Genomic DNA, 20,564 nt, shown 5'->3' with positions numbered 1-20,564 from the left:
AGCCACTCATAAGGCAACAGTATGGCACAAGATATAAAAGGCAAAAAAGTTGTGACTAATTTAATTTGCATTCTCCAAAGGGATGGGCAAGATTAGAAGCGGAGGGATAAGGACCGTAGGTTAAAAGGTCACACAGAAACCTCCAGGAGGGGAAGGACTAAGTCATTCAGTTTCCACCCTCCTCAGGCTGCCTTGTCACACAGGAGGAAAAGGAAGTGGGGTCAGCTTCTAAATTCCTATGTGTCACTATGTAAAAGAACAACTTACGAGAAATCGTTCTTTTACAATTTATGCCTGCACACATACTCACCCCACACTCATGCAACTTCCCCCGGTGACTGCATCTTCTGTCCCCCAGTGACTATCTTCTGTTCCAGCTTTGTAGCTGAGAATGAGAACCAGAAGACCTAGTCTGCCCACCAGTCCATGGTGCACTGTGGATGGGACAGGAACAGAATGCTGGCATGTCTGATGGCCAAGTTCTCAAAAGTCATTTTGCTATTTTGTTGTGATTGACAAGAGCTGCCATTGTGGGGTCTGCCATGTGTGTGTGTGTGTGTGTGTGTGTGTGTGTATTCTGAGGGTAATGGAGGGGTTTGGTTGCTGTGGATGATCAGGGCCATGGATCAGAAGGTGAGTCTACTAAATCACAATCAACTTGCCCATGCTCATCTTCCACGTTCCCAGGACTCCCCATTTGCTCATGGGCTGACATATTTGCAAGAGACCTTAATGCCTAAGGCAAGAGACACCTTTTCTGGGTTATAGATGAATGAGTGAAATTGCAGGGAAGGAGTTTCCAAATTCTAGTTGAATGCACTCTGGTCCAACCCCCAAGCTTTGCTGTACTTTTGGGGTTCATTTCTTTCCTTGTACAGTAGGTACTACCTGGATAATGTCCATCTGGCTATCTGTGTGGTCAGCTTGCATGCATATAGTTGTCATGGCGTTAGATGGTGTTCATTCACTCTTTAGAGGCTTATTATTTATCCATATTATATATGTGTATAAGGGGCATTGTGCATCTGAGTGCCATGTTTGATGAAGATAGTAGAGGATATTGGATATCCTGAAGCCAGAGCTGCAGGCTGTTGTGAAGTGAATGACTGGGTGCTGGGAACCAAACTCAGGTCCTTTCCAAGAAAACTGTGTTCTTTTAACTGCTCATCCACATCTGTCTACAACCCAACAGTCATTCTTGATATGCAGCTGCATTGGGTCCCTGCTTTGGAGCAGCTTTATTGGTTATTTACTGGCTACGTGTGATGTGGCAGTCCATCTTGCCTTTAGTGAAAACGACATGCGTGTGAACAGCTGAATGGAACACTGTTTCCCATGACCGGTAGGACCAAGTGTAGGCCCTTCATGTTTACTGAAGGGTCTCTCTCTTTCTCTTATTTGGACAGATGTTTGGTGGCATCTAAACAATACATTATAGAGTTCTAGGTAAGGAAATGGGGGTGAAGGAATCTCTAGGTGGTCTCTGGCCTCAAACTCCTTGATATAATTGAACAAACCTATACACTAGGTGACAATAAGAAGGAATGGGTATTAGAATCCATATGGGTGGGGTTTGGGGAGATTTCACCCATAAGGATGCTGAGGAGACGTCCCAGGGATAGGGAACCAGAGGGATACTGTACCAAGGAAGAGACTCTTGGTTACATTCAGGCCCAGGGTATAATGAGAGTTGAATGGCAGTGTGGTGGAGAGGCATTTACTAAAGACGTCTAACAACACTACTGTGCTCGCACATGGGTAGAGTATCGCTGAAGTATGTTCAGGACCGTCTCTGTCTTCAGTCCAGTGTGACTGAAATTCCCGGGCAGGGCAGTGCTCGTAATCCCTGCCCAGATAACTTAAAAAGCAAGACTAGATATTCCCCCATCATCCATCATTAAGGTGCCATGTAGCATATGGTCTAACTTTTGCCACGTGTCTCTGCAAACATGAAAATCAACCCCCCTTCATCGCAGTGCACACTGTGTAAGTCCTTGTCTGTTGTCTGTGCGTCAGGCTGCTCACAGCGCCAGACATCCCTCCACTGGCCCCTTTCTTCTGAACATGGGCTACTTCTTGGTAATAGTTCCTTCCGACTTTTGGCTCCCCAATCCTGTCAACAGAAGCAGCATTTGAAGAGAAACTAATCACTGTGCCCGATGGGTAAAAACACATTGTCAGGATGCCCTGATCACAGCCATCTTTAGTGTAGCTATGTTTATGTTTCGAAAAGAACAGAAATAGAAATGTTTATAACTGCTAAGGGAAAGAAATAACAAATGCAGGCTGGAGTCATCAGCTCAGTTGGTTCTGTTTGTGAGGACAATTTTTGCTAATTATAGTCTCCGTGCAAGGGTTGTGTTATTACACTGACCATATGCAATTAACCAGACTTGCCTCCCTCCGTGTATGAAAATAGAATGGGCAACAGTTTTGCCCATGCCATGGTCCTAAACAAGCTCTCTTCAGCCTTCAGTAGTCACAGTCCAGAATTCATCTTTACCTGAGGAGTTTTCAGATCTCTGTATGGCATTACATTTAATAGGGCTAGTATATCAAAAATAGAATTATAATTACGGAAAGTCAGTTAAAGGGAGGGCGAATGGTAAAATGAAATGAGATTTTTAATGGCTTGCCAGGCCTTATAATTAATGAGCTGGGGATTTGGCCATGTCCATGACCTTCGGGTAAGAAGCAGACAAAATTGTCTGTGAATGGGATCAGGGGTAGAATGCTTTTGTGGAAGTAGAGGAGTCTCTCCTTGCTATCTCTGCCTTTCATCCTCCAGGAAAGGAGGCTGCTTTGAGGTTCTACCAAGTCACCAGAGAGTCACTGGAAGAGGTAGAGCCAGTGACATCCTGGAACCGCTGGAAGAAAGGCATTGTGTTGTTACTCAATACCTCTATTTGATGGGCCACTTGTAATTGTGCATATAATGTGGAGCTTCTTTTCATGACAGTCTCAATTAGTGTGTCTGATCTACTGCAGGGTTTGTTTTGTACTCCGACTTTCTTTGAACACTGGTTGCAAACAAGGAAAGAAGAAAATAGCACAATGCAAGCAGGCTTGCATGCCCAATCCATCCTGTGGCTCAGCTTCCTTGCACACCACATGGACTCCTGAGGCTATAAAAATTGTTTTTGTCTGATTAAACACAAGTCCCTTTGAACTCCATGGGGGTTCGTTTCCGCTTATACTTCCTTATAACTCTGTATGGAGTTATTTTTTTCTTTCTCCTCTTCTCTGGGTTTAATTTGGGATCCAAAGTGTCAACAAGTCTGCCCACCTTACCCTCTTTGTCTTTTTCATAAATTGCAAAAAAATTATCTGTTGAATTTCATACCCCAAGGCACAGAGAGGCAGAAATTGGCATTTCTGTTTGCAACCTCCTAGCTTCTTTTTGTTTATGTACAGAAAATTGGTTTGACTAAAAGTCAGAAGCAAATCAGAACAAATGTCTAGCAACTGGCCCACAAAGGATATTAGTTGTGCATCTAATTACCGCCACTGGAGCTTGCCTTTCAAGGTACCCCAGGGGGCAAGAAACACAGCTTTAAAGATGGCTGAGGACCTGCCTGGGAATGTGACTTCTGGAAAAATAATTTGGATGAGGGAGCATGTTAGAATTTTTATGCTAAGAAATAGGATCCGATTTGGAGGAGTGTAAATGCACAGATGAAGATAAATGACGTACTGGTCTGTGGGTGGGGTTAAACAATTGGATTAATTCTTAGATCAATACCATGGTGATTATTCATTCTGAAGTTCTTCTGGACGATAGAAGTTGCAGATAATTACAGAGGATAAATTGACCCCTCTAATGAAGAATATGGGGTTTGCTTATTCATCTTTGTGTATATTCATTTCTTTCTTCACTCTGGGATGCCTGTGTCTACTTTCCTGATCCATGAAGTCTGTTCTCATGCTAACCTACCCCTGTGGACACCCTGGGCTCTCCCTCAGTAAAGACCATCTCTGTGTTGGCATCTATCAATTTTTTTTCCTCATGTCTCTCTACCCAACCGCTCCAGAAGCAGCCAGCACCTGGAAGTTATATAGCCATTGGGATTTCTAGAAGCCTGTTTCATTTAGTTCCGTACGAAGGATCTTTTGGATTGTTACCCAACCTGTTCTTCATTGATGACCTCCACCTCAGAAGAGGAGCTGTAGATTGGGAGATTTCCTGCAGAGCCTGGGTACCACCTGCAGATCCCTAGTCATTTCATCCAGAGAACCCCCAGTCTTGTTCCTTCCCCTTACATAATCTTCCTCCTGCATCTTGTCTCCTGTGATTGTGCTCGCATGACAGCCATCAGAATCTTTGAGAATGCCATACAGCTCATGTCTTCCCTCCTCTTTCTATACACCTTGGCTTCCCAGGGCCTAATGACAGGAATTTGAGACAAATACACAGCTAAATTCCAGATCTGACCTCTGCTTGTTACTCTGAATCTTACTTTTTAGAAATGAGATGTACCCATTCAAGGTTTCCTGGGCTCACAACAGCATAATTGAGTAGTTATACTCCCGACCGTATTCCTGTTAAGTCAAGAGAACACCTAACCCTTTAGCAGTAGGTTTGTATCTTTGTCACAGACAGCAACCAGAGTCTACTTTGGCTTGCAAGATAGCACATGGCCTGGCCTTGCATCTCCCTCAGCTCTTCCCTCCCTCTGGCACTATGCTCCTGCACTTGTTCAATTACCCTCGGAACCAAGAGGCATCTCCAAGAGGCTCCACATATCATGGCCCTCTGTGCAGCTATTCCTTCTCATGCCCATCCATCTTGATTGTCCCCTGCAGAAGGTGACCCTGTCTGTACGTTCCTCCAAGCCACCCTACCGCTCACGTCCTTCTCTGTCATCATCCTGGCAATTGCTGTCTCTGACTGATTGGCTTCCCTCATTCGGAGACTGAGGGAATGTTGTGAGTGAGGCAACATTCTCTATTGATTCCCCTGTGCTCTCTCTATTTTCTGAAGGATGCCAGGCCTAGAGTTGGTTAGTATTGACTACATGAAACGTTGAAAGGATGCTTGGCCCTTGTGTCTAATGCAGTCTGGTCTACTGAGCAAACATGGCTGGGGTGGAGCCGTGACCATTCTGTGTGCAGTCCCTGAAGTCCTCTGGGATATATCAGGACGTAAGTCCACGAGAGTGTCAAGGTACTAAACACACACTTTGGAATGGGGCTGTGACATTGAATTTACGGCACCCTAAGGGGCTCGGGGATCCCATAAAGACAGCTTCTGGTTTGTCTTCACAATGGCTATGCGTTGTGCTGGGAAGGGTGGGGGGCTGTTAGAAAGCCAGGCTTATGGGTCCTGTCAGCTTCGTTCCTGGAAATGATTACAACTGCAGATTCACCAAAATAAACTTTAAGAGCAGAGCAAAGGCAAAATTTCCATTCCTTTCCACGTCTGTTTGTGGACCTCTTTGTGGTGATCAGTGATTTGAAGGTGTGGAGCAGGCAGAGAGCTCCCCTGGGCTGCAATGGCAGAAATCCACCTCTACAGGAAATAAAACTTTGGAAGTTGTAAAAATCAGTTTCGTGTTTCATGTTCCGTTTTTTAGAAAGTATTTGGGATGTTTAGTTTGCAGCTGCTACCGCCAAGGTAACCCGGGAGCAAGGCATGCAGCTTCTAGAACTACAGAAAGCGCTACCCAGAAGGCCAAGCTGGGAGGCCCAGACAGCTTGCTATTTCCTCCCACATGAAGTGGAACAGCAGTAATTAAAACTGAGGTTTCAAATGATTTGTGTGTCACTGCTGAGAAGGATTAAGAATATTTTTTAATGAAAAGAATAATAAACCAATGTCATAAAGCATTCTGCATTTGCCATTTCCAGTTGTTGGCATGTGGCAAGCAATAATTTATATAGGTCAGGTGATTGAAGCTCTCCCTAAACCAATCTATAGTGAAATCTCACTATATGGGTTTCATCAGGACACAGCCATGTCCAGAGATTGTCAACTATGTTTATACTACATTAGAAGAACACTCTGATATGCAAAGTCTAAACCATTTACTATTTTATTTTATACCAAACCAACAACAGCACTAAAAGCATACAAACCCCTAAACCCATACCACGCAGGATCACTGAGCAAATACATATATTATGACAGATAATCAATGCTTTATCAACAGAGGCAAGATACATAAGTGCACAAGAGAACTCTGGACACATCTATTCAGACGAAGGGCATGCTAAAACTCACCCAGCAAGGCAGCACCATAGGGTTAGAAAGAATCCCGATTACCAGGTCCCTACACATTATCACACATCCCATGACTCCAACTGGCAGTCGCGTTATCAGAATCTTTGAACCTATTGGTTTTGCAGCCGTCTTTTGGGGGTGTGAGAGGAGACACATGAAAAGTCGCTGTGAGAGTCCCTGGACACCAGACGGTGGTGTACGTGTGAACTTGGAGAACAAAGAAAGCTAGTGTATGCAAGGGTGTGGGTTGGCTGCCGGGGATTGGCTGCCTTTGAGTAAGTCCATATGCTGGGAGCTCTATGGGGCCACCAGACTCTAGGAATGTGATTTCTTCTGTCTGTGTTGCCTTCGTAATGGATTGGGACACACATGGCAATGGATAGAGCTGTGCTCTCTTCCAACTCCCTGGGAAAATTTATCTATCACAGACTGCCGTCTGGCTTCCTTTACTTGAATACTAATGGCACTTAATAGAATAATGGGTGTTTGGAATGGAGTGTTTGTTAATTTGTGTAGCCTGTTCGTAATTTACTGGTTTTTAAGGCAAGTGTCTGAAGTAAAAATAGATGTCCGTCCCACCCACCCACCATACACCGTTCCTGAAAATGGAGTTGGGTAAACCGTGTGAAGGGAAAACACAATAAACGCTGCTGAAGATGAGATGGATGGCGTTGTCCTGGCTTCCAGTCACAAGCCTATTATAGCCCTGGGAAGAAGGTGGCAACCCAGGGTCTCAATAAAGAAGAGGTGTCTCATAAATTTTTGAACTAGCCACTTAAGACATGTGCTTATTTTTTTTAATTTTGAAAATACTTATTTTTCTGTGTCTTTTAAATTGTTCAACATAAAAGATCTTCCTAAGTCATCTATATACACATATAGCATGAGTCTTCACTCATAATTACTACAATCCTCAAATTCTTATTTTTAAGATGTTTTTAAAGACTAATTCAGCATGCCATAGTTGTCTTTCTGAGTCTGACTTATTTCTCTGAATATAATAATCTTGTTTGTACTTCTATTTAAAAAGAGAACTTGGATCTCTTCATAGTAGTTTAAATAATCACCAAAGTGACGTAGTAATGTCTATATATCTGTGACTCATTTAGTCCAATTCTTGCTATTTGAATATCATCCAGAAATTTATACGTAGGGTTTTTTTAATGCATGGTGTTTATTATAGAAATGGGAATGATCTATAGGAATGTCTAAGACTTCCAGGTTTGATAATTGACTAAAAGGAATGGCAATGTGAAAAAAACCTGATAATCTTTCAAATGTTTTCCTAAATTGATAACATGTTGATTGAAATTATTAAAGATAAAAGGTACTGTCCTTGTTTTCTTTGGATTGCTGCCATAAACACCATGGTCGCAGCCCACTCCTGGAGGAAAGGGTTTATTTTCCTTACGCGACCCAGTCACAGTCCACCAACGAGGGAGGACAGTCCAGCAACTCTGTCGGAAGCAGAAGCCAAGTCCTGAGGAATGCTGCTTACTCGCTTGCTTCCAGTCTCATAGCCGGCTGCCTTTCTCACACAACAATTTGTAATCAAGGGAATGGCCCAGAGACAAGCGCACAGGCCGGTCTGATGGAGAAAGTTTTCTAGCTGAGGTTCTCTCAGAGTTGCTCCAGTTTGTGTCAAGCTGGAAAACACTCAACAACACAGACGTATGTGACAAGGTTCAGGAGATACACACAGAATCTATTCACAGTGCTAAATTCTCCCAGCTGTCACACTTAGCAGAGTGTTCACAGAACGCTAATCAGAGAGCCTCACCTTGCTTTGATATCCTGTGTTTTCATTGGCGGTCTGTTTACTGTGTGTGTGTGGGGGGGGAGCTTCTACCTGACAGATCTATCTTCATGTCTTTCTGACCTCTCCAGAGATCATACTCAGATAACATGGCCAAAGATACCATGTCCACATCACTAATGTAGAGTATACAGCATGGATTAATTTCCTCAGGTAAGTTAAAGGAAAAGAAATCCCATTGGGCAGGGATGAATGTCAAGGACTCAGTGAAAACGTAGATTCTTTTTGAGTGCATTTGGTTGGAATACCTTAGACTTACTGAACCAGCAAGTAAAGAAATAATTTCAATTTGAGTCGTTCACACCCAGATAAAACCTAGTGATGAGAAATAAAGGTAGCCAATAGTTGGGACTTCCTGGCCAGCAAGCCTAGCCTAATCAGAAAAATCCCAAGCTTAGCCTCTAGACTCCACACGCACCGTCACACGTGTGCAGCTTCAACCCCCAGACAAGCATGCTCGCCACCTCTTCCCCCCAGAGAATACACACATGGAACTTCAAAGATGTTGTAGGTAAGCGGTAAAAATAACACAGTAGGTTTCATTTGGGCAGCATCAAAATATTCTAAGTAAATTGAGTTAAAGTATAGGAATTAATTTTCCTACATTGTAACACTTCAAAGGTGATCACGAAAACTTTCCAGTGACATGTATGGTATTTTTGTTGGACAGAGTTGTACTACAGCATTCATTACCATTTTTTCCCTCATGGGACCCATTAATGCCTACTTCAGTTTATCTTTCTTGTGTGTATCTGTTCTGTTGAAGCTAAATTATTATAAATGTGACTTTGTTTCCCAGTCAGTGCCTGCAGTGGTTTCTTTTATATAGCAGAGACTTAATAAATATTCATTGCCACATGAATGAATAACTGGGCTCCCCAGTATTGTTGGTGCACAATGTGGTAATGATAAGTTCTGGGGGACATGTGGGTCTGTCTTGGGGAACATGTGCTTGTTCTGGTATATCCCTGGAATCTCTGCTTCTGCAAAGAGGCCACCTTGGGGCTTATTAGACATTTCTCCAAGCCTGGAGACTTCTGTTAAGAATGTGGCATGTCTCTTGAGTTCTCACACCTTGCTGCTGAGTTCTGCAGAGGGGGTGGATTACATTTGAATGTGATTTTCGGGGAGCAGGAGAAGGAGAAGAAACTGAGCCTGAGGTCTGAGAACAGGGCAGAAGGAGACCACCATGGCTAAAGAGAGTAAACTTTTCTTTGAGGCTGAGATCAGACCAGTTTGTGAATGTGGCAGAAGCTGATGCGAACTGAGAAGTCTTCAAATGTTTTTCTGCAATTCCTGATATTACCTAGAGCTGACTGGCTCCTTAAATGTGTGCCAGGCTTCAAGTTACTGTGGGTTACATGGCTGCCGTGCACACAGGCAGGCTGTTTGGCTATTCCTGGCGCTGGGCTGGTATGGGAGAGAGGTGGTGGGGGAGGATAGTACTCATTGAATAGAAAGTACTCGTTTTCCCAATTTTAGCCATATTGTCAGCATTTGTAATTCTAAAGTCATAAATCTCAAGGAAATTACTTTTTAATGTCCCCTGGCACAACATTAAGACTTTGCAATTAGATTTTATAGCTTACGGTCATATGTTACAGGTCACAATGCAGGATGAAGACCCTTCTGCAGGACAGACTCAGAAATTTAAGATGGAGCAGGCTGGGAAGTAGCTTCCTGGTAAATGGGGTACTGGTGGTTTCAGGCTGATCCTAGCCTAGAATTTCAAGATCTTGCATTGCATATGAATTTTTGCATCTTCTTTCTAAAATGTTCATTATCGATTACTTCTTGTGAGAGCTACCAGTGAGAAAAGCCGGCTGCTGACCACCGTGGTCCTTAGCTTAAGGAAATGGCGATGAGGGATTTAGTAAAGTAGAAAGCTATGAAGGTCTTAACAATTCTAAGCAAAAGAAAAGAGAAGCCCCATTCAGAAGGTGTTTCTTGAAGTATTTTTTTTAAAACCTTTCCATTATTACCCCTTTTCGGGTGTGTCTGAGGTGTGTACAGTGCAGAGGTAGCTGGGCCATAGTTGCTTGAAACTCTCCTGCTATTGACACCGAGTTCCTGCGATAGTTCAAGTATTTCTCATCTGTGCAGAGAAATCAGAGAAATGAATGGAACTTCAGAGGCAGAGTGGCTGCCGAAGGCAGTGCTACCTTCCAGTAGATCTGTGATGCATGCTTGGGCCATGGTGAAGTGTTTTGTTTTGACTTACTACGAAGTCTGGGCACTAAAATATTTTGTAGTCTTTTAAAGGATTGCAGAAAGACCCGGGAGCTGGAATCCTTGTGAGTCTAGTTTTAGGGGTGATTGTTGGCATGGAGCATTGGCTAGTGCTCACAGGGAATTGACTTTTGCAAATGACATAGAATGATGTGTAGAAAAGGGGGCTGTAGGGAAAGAGAAGTAACAGCTAGCAAGCAGGAAACAGTGGAGCAAACCAGTACAGACCTGCTACCCTATTCTTGGTAGGGCTTTAAAACATTTCACTCCCCGGCTTTTGAATCATAATCTCAGCTTAGATGATGTTGATAGGGCAGGTTATGCAATGCACTGAAGCTGGAAATAAAGTCCACAGAGGAAGAGAGGCTGCCAGCTTTACAGCATATTAGCTATCTTTGCGGTAAGATGGTCTTTGTACACCTTAGATAAAAGTGAGTAAAAGAAAAACCTTCCAGAATGTTCTCTGTACTTCATCCTGCACTCTCTTCCCTGTTGTGCTGACAACAGGGAAGAGCCAGCTGCTACACCATCAGGACAGTGTCTGATTCAAACACCACACACTCATACATGATCACACATCAGCTTTGTGGTCGACTGCCACACACACCCATACACACTCATACACACTCATACATCAGCACTTTGTGGTCGACTGTCACACACACACACCCATACACACTCATACACATTCATACATCAGTGCTTTGTGGTCGACTGCCACACACACACACCCATACACACTCACACATCAGCGCTATGTGGTCGACTGTCACACACACACACACACACACCCAAACACACTCACACATCAGCTCTTTGTGGTCGACTGCCACACACACACACCCAAACACACTCACACATCAGCGCTTTGTGGTCGACTGCCACACACACACACCCAAACACACTCACACATCAGCGCTTTGTGGTCGACTGCCACACACACACACACATACACACCCAAACACACTCACACATCAGCGCTATGTGGTCGACTGCCACACACACACACACACACACACCCAAACACACTCACACATCAGCTCTTTGTGGTCGACTGCCACACACACACACCCAAACACACTCACACATCAGCTCTTTGTGGTCGACTGCCACACACACACACCCAAACACACTCACACATCAGTGCTTTGTGGTCGACTGCCACACACACACACCCAAACACACTCATACACACTCATACATCAGCGCTATGTGGTCGACTGCCACACACACACACACACACATACACACTCACACATCAGCGCTATGTGGTCGACTGTCACACACACACACACACACACCCAAACACACTCACACATCAGCTCTTTGTGGTCGACTGCCACACACACACACCCAAACACACTCACACATCAGCGCTTTGTGGTCGACTGCCACACACACACACCCAAACACACTCACACATCAGCTCTTTGTGGTCGACTGTCACACACACACACACACATACCCAAACACACTCACACATCAGCTCTTTGTGGTCGACTGCCACGCACACACACCCAAACACACTCACACATCAGCACTCCACTCTGTGTGCTTCTCATCTTCATTGCAATAAAGCAGATCTGGGCATGGTTGGCATTTTTATCCTTAATACTTACGAAAGACATTTGGATCCTAAAACCTGGCTAATGGACATGGTAAAAGGTGTGTGTGTGTGTGTGTGTATGTGTGTGTGTGTGTTTGTGTGTGTGCCACAGCATTCATGTGGAAGTCAGAGGCCTATCTCAATGTCAGTTTCTGCCTTCCATATTGTTTGAGAAAGTGTCTTTTGTTGTTTAGCCCCGTGTGCAAGGCAAGCTGGCCTATAATCATCAGAGATGTCTCTGCCTCTACCTCCTACCTCCTGTAGGAGTGCTGGCGTTGCAGATGTGTGCCCTGGTATGTAAGAATTTTCATGTGGATTCTGGGAATCAGAGAATGCAGGTAGTCAGAGTTACACGGGCCTTCTTCCCAGCTCTGAGGGTGTGCCCCCCCAGATCCTAATTGATACGCAGGTCATTATTAATATTAACAATAGTACAAGCAGTAGACGCTTTGTGCAGGCCGAAGGAGAGATTGGCATGGTTAGCCCAGTTATGTTAGGCTGCATTTCATTGTTCTGAAGTCTGCAGCTGAGAAACAAGTGGGTATTGATTTTGCTTAACAATGTACCAATAGGAATAAATTTGCTTTTGAAATGAAGAGGTTGCTTGTTTCCCCTTTGTTTTGTGCGGCTGTATTTCTATGCCTAGTAAGTTTTCCTAGTACAGTTCTGTGACTAGGTGAGTTTCTATGTCATTGGCTTTGGGTCTAAGCATGACTCCCCTCACCATGCTTCCGTCTTCTCACCTATGATGAAGAGGACTGTGGAGATTCAGATTTGTGAGTTGCTTGCAACAGAGCCTAGAACCAACCATCCTGCTTATATTATGTATTAGCTCCGTGGGAGCCAGTGGTCCTGGTGTGTGTTTTCTATGCATAGCTTTAGTGGCAGAGATTTAGCCTTGCAACTTCTTGAGGCATAGAAACAATAGGTTTTTTCTTTGTGCTTCAACTTCTTTGTCTGATGCACATTGCTTTCTGTCTATGGCTTGGGGAATATTTTTCTACCATCTCCAGTCCTAACTAAGTGTACACTATGATTCTGATTTCGGTGTGAACTCAAATCTCCATAGATGTTTTGAAATGTTTTCTCCGTCCTGGAATAGGCTGGAATGAAAGAATTCAGGATGGAATTGGAACTAGGCCACGACAGTCCTTATCCACCCTTATCCACTTTAACATATCAAGCCAAGTTGAGTTGCTGAGAGTTGATGCTGCAGGCAGTGGCCAGCCCCATCTGTGTCCAGTATTGTCCCTTAGCAACAGGATCCCCTTATGGCCATGCTTTCAGATTTCAGCTTACGGCATTATTACCTGGACTATCTCTAGAATGTTTTTGCTTGAGATAGGAGTTCTTCCAATTACCTCTCCTGTATAAGGAAGGGGTTACTGACTTGCATCTGTCTAGCCAGCATACAATTTAAGGTTCCCAATTACTTTTGACCAAATTTATTAACCATCACTCATGTTGATAAAAGATTTTTCTTAAAAGTGTAAACCACATATCTTTTAGAAGCAATTTGTATACTTCTGGCAAAATATTTGCAAAATATAATGTGTGAGCTTATTTTGTTGTAAGAACTCAAATGTCAACACACCTGACTTTGGTGTTGGTATGTGCACACATGTATTTGATTTGCTGATACTATATACTTTTATTTAACATAATATAAGCTGTGTTCTCAGTTGATCCCTGAGATTTATTTTTTATGATGTACTGACTCGCCTTACTACTTAGATTATCATGATAATTACAACCTCAAGCTGAGTTGAGAAAATTTCCCTTTTGTCTGAAATAACTTATAAAACATTTGCATTATATATTCCTTATGAATTACATAAACCTAGTCTTGTCATTCCTCCAGCATGCCATATGGTGGAGTTCATTATGAAATTAGTTCATGTGCTTTTAATAACAAAGTGGTGCAAACCAATAATCTCTGAAACGTTTCCTAGTAGACTTGTATCTGTTGAGGGGCAGCGACTTGGTTATACTGGAGACTTTAAAGGGCAAAAGGGAATGAAGGAATATAAAAAGATGGGATTTTGCAAAAATCAGAGCCCTGGTCTTCAGGAGAGGATGGAGAACACTGTGAGGCTGTGGTCTGTTCCTGCAGGGAATCAGCTGGTGAGCTTGGTCTGAGTAGAAATTCTCAGAATGGTGGCCTCAGTAAGAAGAACGGGCAAATGATACACAAAGTTGAGGCAAAGTAACATTCATGATGCAGTAGACAATCAAAATGAAGAAACTGTACAGTTTGGTTGATTTTTGAATGAAGGTTGCCCCCTGTAAAAGTACACGGGGTTTTTTTTTAGGGGGGAGAGTGAGGGGATACCTTTGCATTTCAGTTAAACCTAATGGAACAACTCTGACTATATTGTTACCTCATTTTCCTTTCCTTATTTAGCTTCATTTCACGTTTGGGGGTGTTCTCAGGAGCACCCTTGTTTTTGTTGCTGCTGTTCCTCAGAACAGAAACCTAATCCTGAAGGGCTTCTTTCAACCAGCTCCAAGGTCTCCACTACCTTTAATGGATGAATGCGTGCTCAACAAGCTAGCTGGCTATTTTCTGATATTTGTAATACTTTTTCTGCTCTTACTTGGTTTGCATTTCTCCACTAGCAAGCAAGGTCAGCCTTGGCTCTGCTAATATTTCCCTCTAGCGCTTGGGAGAGGACCTGGGTTCTTGCCTCTGGAGCCTATAAGTTGATGTGAATGAAGTGAGAGGCACTCCGCCCAGCCTGGGAGTCTAGATCAGGGCTCTTTGTTTGTGGGCTCCTCATCTAAATAGTGATCATTTCAATTTAAGCGTGGTGTCAGCTCTTCTGGTCTTAGTGACATGTGGAAATGGTCTGCAATCCATCTGCTGCCTGTCCACGTTAGTCATTCTTCTGGTTGCACTTTCGGGAAAACAAGTCATGCCCTCTGACCCTTGACTCCCTGGTTTAAGCTGCAGATGTTTTGTTTTCTTTAATCCCCACCCTTGTTGGTCTCACGTCCCAGCAGCTGTCTCATTTCTGTTGTCTACTACTACCTACATTCTATGATATTTAGTGTTTTTAATATCTTGTTCTCTACACTCTCCATAGCATCCTCTCTGTCAAAGGCCACTCTTGTTCCCAGGATCTTTGACTCCATAAATTAAGTGCTTTCTTGAAAACCTGTAAATTCTTTCTTGTTGCATCTGCTCAGAAGCCCAGATGTCACTGACTTTACCTGAATCCCCCATGGTTGACATGAAACAAACCTCTTGATGTCCAACCAAGCATTTCTTAAGCTACTGCTACTTTTCCTTTCCCCCTTCTTTCTCCTTCCTCTTCCTTCCACTTAACTCCTCTGGAAATGACCCACTCATGTCTACTCTTTAGCTCCACACCCAACTCAATGGCACCACATTCAAGGCTCCACCCCTGACTGGAGACACCAGAACTTTGGTTTTCATTGCCCATTGCCTGGAAGTATTCTCATAGTGAGGATGGTTGTATGAGATACAGAGAAAAGAAACCATGGTCTTCGTGTTGGAGTATGGATGGCTAGATGACATAGAGCCAGAGGGAAACCACTGTCCTCATGTTAGAATAAAGATGGCCAATGATGTGCTGGAGAGATGGCTCAGTGATTAATAGTACTGATTCTTCTTCCAGAGGACCTGGGTTCAATTCCCAGCACTCATGTGGCAGCTCACAACTGTTTCCAGTTCCAGGGGACTGGACACCCTTATGCAGACATACATTCAGGCAATAAACCAATGCACATAAAATAAGATTAAATTAAATGATTAAAACATAACCAAAAAATTTTTAAAAGTGTTATCTCCCTCCCCATGGGAAGTGGTATCCTTTCTGAGGAATGGATACTGGGTATAGGTGAAGATGGAGGAAGTGGGAGGAGGGGAGAAAGTGGGAACTAGGATTGGAATGTAAAACTTCAATATAATAATAATAATAATAGTGGAAGTGATTATAAATAGAAAAATAAAAAGTGTAGCTTCCATAAGTTAGGTACAGAGGATCATTGTGGTCTGTATGTTACTCCCTTCCCTGCTCCTCTGAGATATGTGACTCTAGACGTCTCTTCCCTTCCATTATCCGTGCCAACCTCTCCTCTCTGTAGTTATAGAATCCCAATGGCCCTGTAGACACTTATAAATTGTATTTACATTTATAGAGACATTAACACTATTGCCCTAATGGCATTACAATTTCTTAGAAGGATCCTTTTCTCATAACATGTTACAACACTGATGTCTTGTATGTGTAGTTATAATGAGTAGTTGTTTTAATTGATTTATGGTAAACATGAAAAAGTGTTTGTGAAATGCCAAGAATAACACACTTCTGTATGGTAGCATATACATTAAAATTTCAAAACCAAATCTGTGTATAAGCTTAGACCTGTTTTTCTTTAAGAGGAAAATAAATTCCAATCAATATCAATTCCCCAGGAACAGATAATGAAGATATTTTGCTATCCACGCACGAGGCAGTATATGACAAGAGTTTTCCGTACTAGATCTGTTTTTATCTTCAGCGTCTGTTCGAAGAGATTATTGCCTTTCTTTAAGCCAGTAACAGCATTGGTTTGACAGTTAGCATATGCCCATTTAGTCAGCATGATATTACTCAAGCACTAAATCCAAGAAAAAGAACATCCAACTCTATAGTTGGTTGCCAAGGAAGAGGGGAAGGTATCCTGAAACTGGCAAGCAATGCGCGGCATGTTTCTTCAGTGCCAGGAATGAGGCACGGTTCAGAAGCAGTGTTATGTCCTTTTTCATACCCTGTCATTTCCTCACAGTCTGACTCTGGTAAGCTAATGTCGAATGAGAGTTAACAGTGATTGTAAAAAATTAAAAAAAAAAAGAACCAAGAAGAACAAAAAAGAAAGAAAGAAAGAAAGAAAGAAAGAAAGAAAGAAAGAAAGAAAGAAAGAGCGAGCCTTAGAGTGGCTGCCTCCTGATTTCCCTTAGAAAAAATGTAATTGAGCCATAGGAGTAACCACAAATTTCTCATCCCTAAACATTCATAAAGGATCAAATATGTTTAAAAAGTCTAATTTTTCAGGGCCAAAATAGAAATCTAATTGACCTGGAATACTCACTTGAAAGCGACAGAGGTGTCCATGCTTTGTCCTTGCTTCTGAGTCTAGTGGGGTTGACCAGTGTGCAGGGCCCAGCCCTGGAGTCTTAGGAAACAGTCCTTACCATCCCCTGTTGCTCCGGTGGGTCTTGTGAAGTGTGAACACTCAGCCTGCAGCCAAAAGGAAAATGCACATCTGGCTTGTTAATCACGGCCAAGCACCGATGTCTAGATTGCTCTTTGTTGAGTGGCCGCCTTCTGTATTTTTCAGGTTAACATATGAATTATGTGATATCCTGATAAAAAGCCTATAGTGGCACCTGTTAATTGTCCCAGGGGACCTCCAAGTCCTTGCTGCTATGCTTGTTACCTGATCTGCCCTCTCTGTCATCCTGCAGGAAGATCATTCATTCATTTTTTTTTTTACCTTTTTCATTTGTTTCTTTCTTTCACATTTAGAAATTGGTCCCTGGTTACGGGAGTTCAGAGCGGAGAACGCTGTGGATTTCTCGAGGTTAACATTTGACCCAGGACAGAAGGAACTTATCGTAGGAACAAGGTAAGAGATGCTGTGTTTTTGTCTTCAGAGATATTTTCTGATTTCATTGTTTATCTGTACAGTACCCCCCCCCCGGCTTTCTTGGCTGAAATCAGTGTGTACTGAATAATGTAATTTCATCTGAGAAGGAAGGGTTAAGTACATGCCATTTGGTACGTCCTCAGTAAGGGCACAGCGAACTCCTCACTGCAAGCATGGACCATCCCCGCCCTGCTGCAGCAAGTCTGCAGACCTGATTTCATGAAATTGTTCCTACCATAATCCCAGAGGATTCTTTCAGGGTTTTATTCTTATGTTAGAGATGAGGAGACTGGGGTAGAAAGTAAACAAAAACAAAAACTTGTTGTCCAGAAGCATACACCCTGTGAAAGATGGACCCCAATTTCAAACCCAGCCACTTTGATCCCAGCAAACATGTTTTTGACTTCTGTATGTTTTTGAGTAGAGTTCAAGAGACTATACATCTCCATATACTTGGGCTTCCAAACAACCACTGTTATCATGTCTTTCCTTTCCTTTCCTTTTCTTTCCTTTCCTTTCCTTTCCTTTCCTTTCCTTTCCTTTCCTTTCCTTTTCTTTCCTTTCCTTTCCTTTCCTTTTCGTGTGTGTGTGTGTGTGTGTCCACAATGTCTCCTCTGGTGGTAATCAGATTCCTGTGTGGTCAGCACCTGTGTGTATCTGGGCACTAGGGCCCAACCCACAAATGTATATTTGTTTTCATAATTCTGACTGATATTTCCCCTGAAAGTGTGCAATTCCGACATTCAGAAACATACTATTTGTAAATATGGATTCTTCTGGAACCTGAGGAAGGCACCTTGGGCATCTTTTATATTATACATATTTCTATGTGGTAAGACACATATTTTGCAGATCAGAAGATTTAAAAATCCCTTCATAGACCAGAGTGCAGCTCAATTTAAATTGTGTTCTGGGTCTTCCAGATAAAAATAGAATGTCTTCAAGAACCATCTGCTTTCAGATTCTAAGTCAGAGCATTTGGGGAGGACATAAGGGGTCACCGATTCAACTCTAAACCCCACAGTTCACCTGTGGCTCCCGAGAAGCCCTAAGACATGCCTTTGATTTGTACATAGCGTGACATGCTACTGTCCTGTCAGTGAATGGAGAGCAGGCGGCCTGGGTCTCAGTGCCAGGTGGGTGCTGTGTTAATGGTTGTGAGGAGTCTGTGGGTTTGAGCCAGACAGATTCTTGGTGTCGCTTTTTCTCAGCCTCTACTGTGGATGGGACAAGGGGGTTTCCCATGTTGATCTCATCACATCCCATCACTTAGAGTATGGGCTGAGCCATTGCACATGAACTAGGTCTTTTTTTCCTCTGGGATCAGGTTTAATTTTTTTTTCTTGAATACTGGCTAATTCCTTAAACAACCCATTGCAATTTTTCTTTTTGGCTACATCCTTCTCATAGAGAAGGACCTGACTCAATATCCTCTCTGGGTCATGAGCAATGCCTGCACTGCCTGGCTCTATTAGTACCAAGGGTCTACTGTTCTCACTACACTGCTGAGGAGGGTATTGTGTTGTTCCTGCACAAGTGTCTTTGTCCTAGGCATCAGAGTATGGGTCAAGCCTTTTGTGTTTATTTGTTCATTTGTTTCATTAAAATGTAGCATAGTGTCTTCCTCCTTGTAGAAACCCATAGATAGCAGACTTTGCAACATGCTTAATCTCAGATTTGGTTTGTCCCTTTACACATCTGTGGGAAAATTTCAGGAAAACAGCATTGGAATGGCCTCAGGTTTATTTCAAATACCTACATTTGGAGTGAGCATGAGAACGTGGCAGTGGTATACCTCAAGGCTTGCCTTGGACTATGATCCAACCAATGGGAAGAGACCCTCTCCTCTAAAGCAGGTACAGGCGTGGTTCCAGCCAGCGTTGGTCCTGCAGCCCCCAGTCTTCTTTCAAAGCTTTTTAAAAGGCTTTCTACTAGCTTGACTCAAGAGTCTCCACCATCATGAAAAATTTGGCATTTGGGGATGTGAGACAACCTCAGAGTGACCTGAAATTTGTGACAGGGTGTCTTCTGTGCCCACTCTGGGTGCAGTAGTAGTGAGAGATGATGCTCAATGGGACATTGTCCTTGGGCATCCCTCTCTGAGCAGCTCTGCTGGTCTTCATAGCATTGCTTTCCAGGCTCAGTTCCTCCATTAGAGAATGGACCAGTGCCCGAGTCACCCTAGTGGGCAGTGCAAGGTGCCCAGAATGAGCACAGATGAAATACTCAATGACACCTGAACTTCAGATGAGCAAAACATGGTATTTTTATATTATGTATGCTTTGAAATCCTGAATACCCTAGGGATACAGGCTGTATCTTATATTCTAGAACTATCTTTAATACATTGTGGGTACTTGATAAATGAGGAATGAAAGAGTACACTGGGCTTCCCAAGCTCTGAGCATTATTTTCTTATATTTAAAATTGATACAATAGTTTTCACCCTTTCAAGCTGTTGTGCGGATGAGTGAAATAGTCAATGACAAGCCATTGCCACATTAACACACCCCCTGCAAGCCCACAGTGTGACGAAGCCCTGAGCTTTCCAGATGAAGCCACGTTCATGCTCATACACATTTCAGACAAAGAACCCTGAAGAAAGAGGGCAGGAATTTCATTTAGGAAATTTGGAGGAATTAGGCTCAGGACATTTGAGAGGGAGTCTGACCACTTATAAAACCTTAAAATAGCCCAGCCCTCAGGTTCTTTATAGGAAGGCATGACCTAGCAAGACAAGTTTAGATAACATGTGCATTTTTTTCACAAACCAGTAACGGTTTAAAAATATGAGCTGCGGAAAAATAGAACAGGCCTCTTTATTTTGATCCCAGTTAGCAGTAGATATTATGGAACCATTTCTGGGACAGTTTCCTTTTATATCAGTGATGCTCTATGTCCCCGAGAGCGAAGTCAGTTAAAAATCTTTAGCACTCTTTGATAAAGAGAGCTTATTGTGTAGCAGAAGAAAAAAATACTTCTTCAGGCAGTTTGTGCTTCTGTAGCACCAGAAGGCCTTTGGTTTGGAATCCATGCAG

At 43.0% G+C, this 20,564-nt stretch overlaps 1 protein-coding gene across 3 annotated transcripts in view; it reads left to right on the top strand.

The window, feature by feature from the left end:
* Window positions 1-20,564, top strand: part of Sema5a (semaphorin 5A) — a 427,200-nt gene that overhangs the window by 178,529 nt on the left and 228,107 nt on the right. For all 3 annotated transcript variants that reach the window (XM_075975776.1, XM_075975775.1, XM_075975777.1), the window contains one exon: window positions 17,406-17,505. In XM_075975776.1, coding sequence (XP_075831891.1) covers window positions 17,406-17,505 — 100 coding nt within the window. The remainder of the gene's footprint in view (window positions 1-17,405; window positions 17,506-20,564) is intronic.

Source organism: Microtus pennsylvanicus, chromosome 6 (assembly GCF_037038515.1).
Source record: "Microtus pennsylvanicus isolate mMicPen1 chromosome 6, mMicPen1.hap1, whole genome shotgun sequence".
Taxonomy (NCBI): domain Eukaryota; kingdom Metazoa; phylum Chordata; class Mammalia; order Rodentia; family Cricetidae; genus Microtus; species Microtus pennsylvanicus.
The sequence above is the reverse complement of the archived record's forward strand: the minus strand, read 5'-3'. Positions and strand labels throughout refer to the sequence as shown.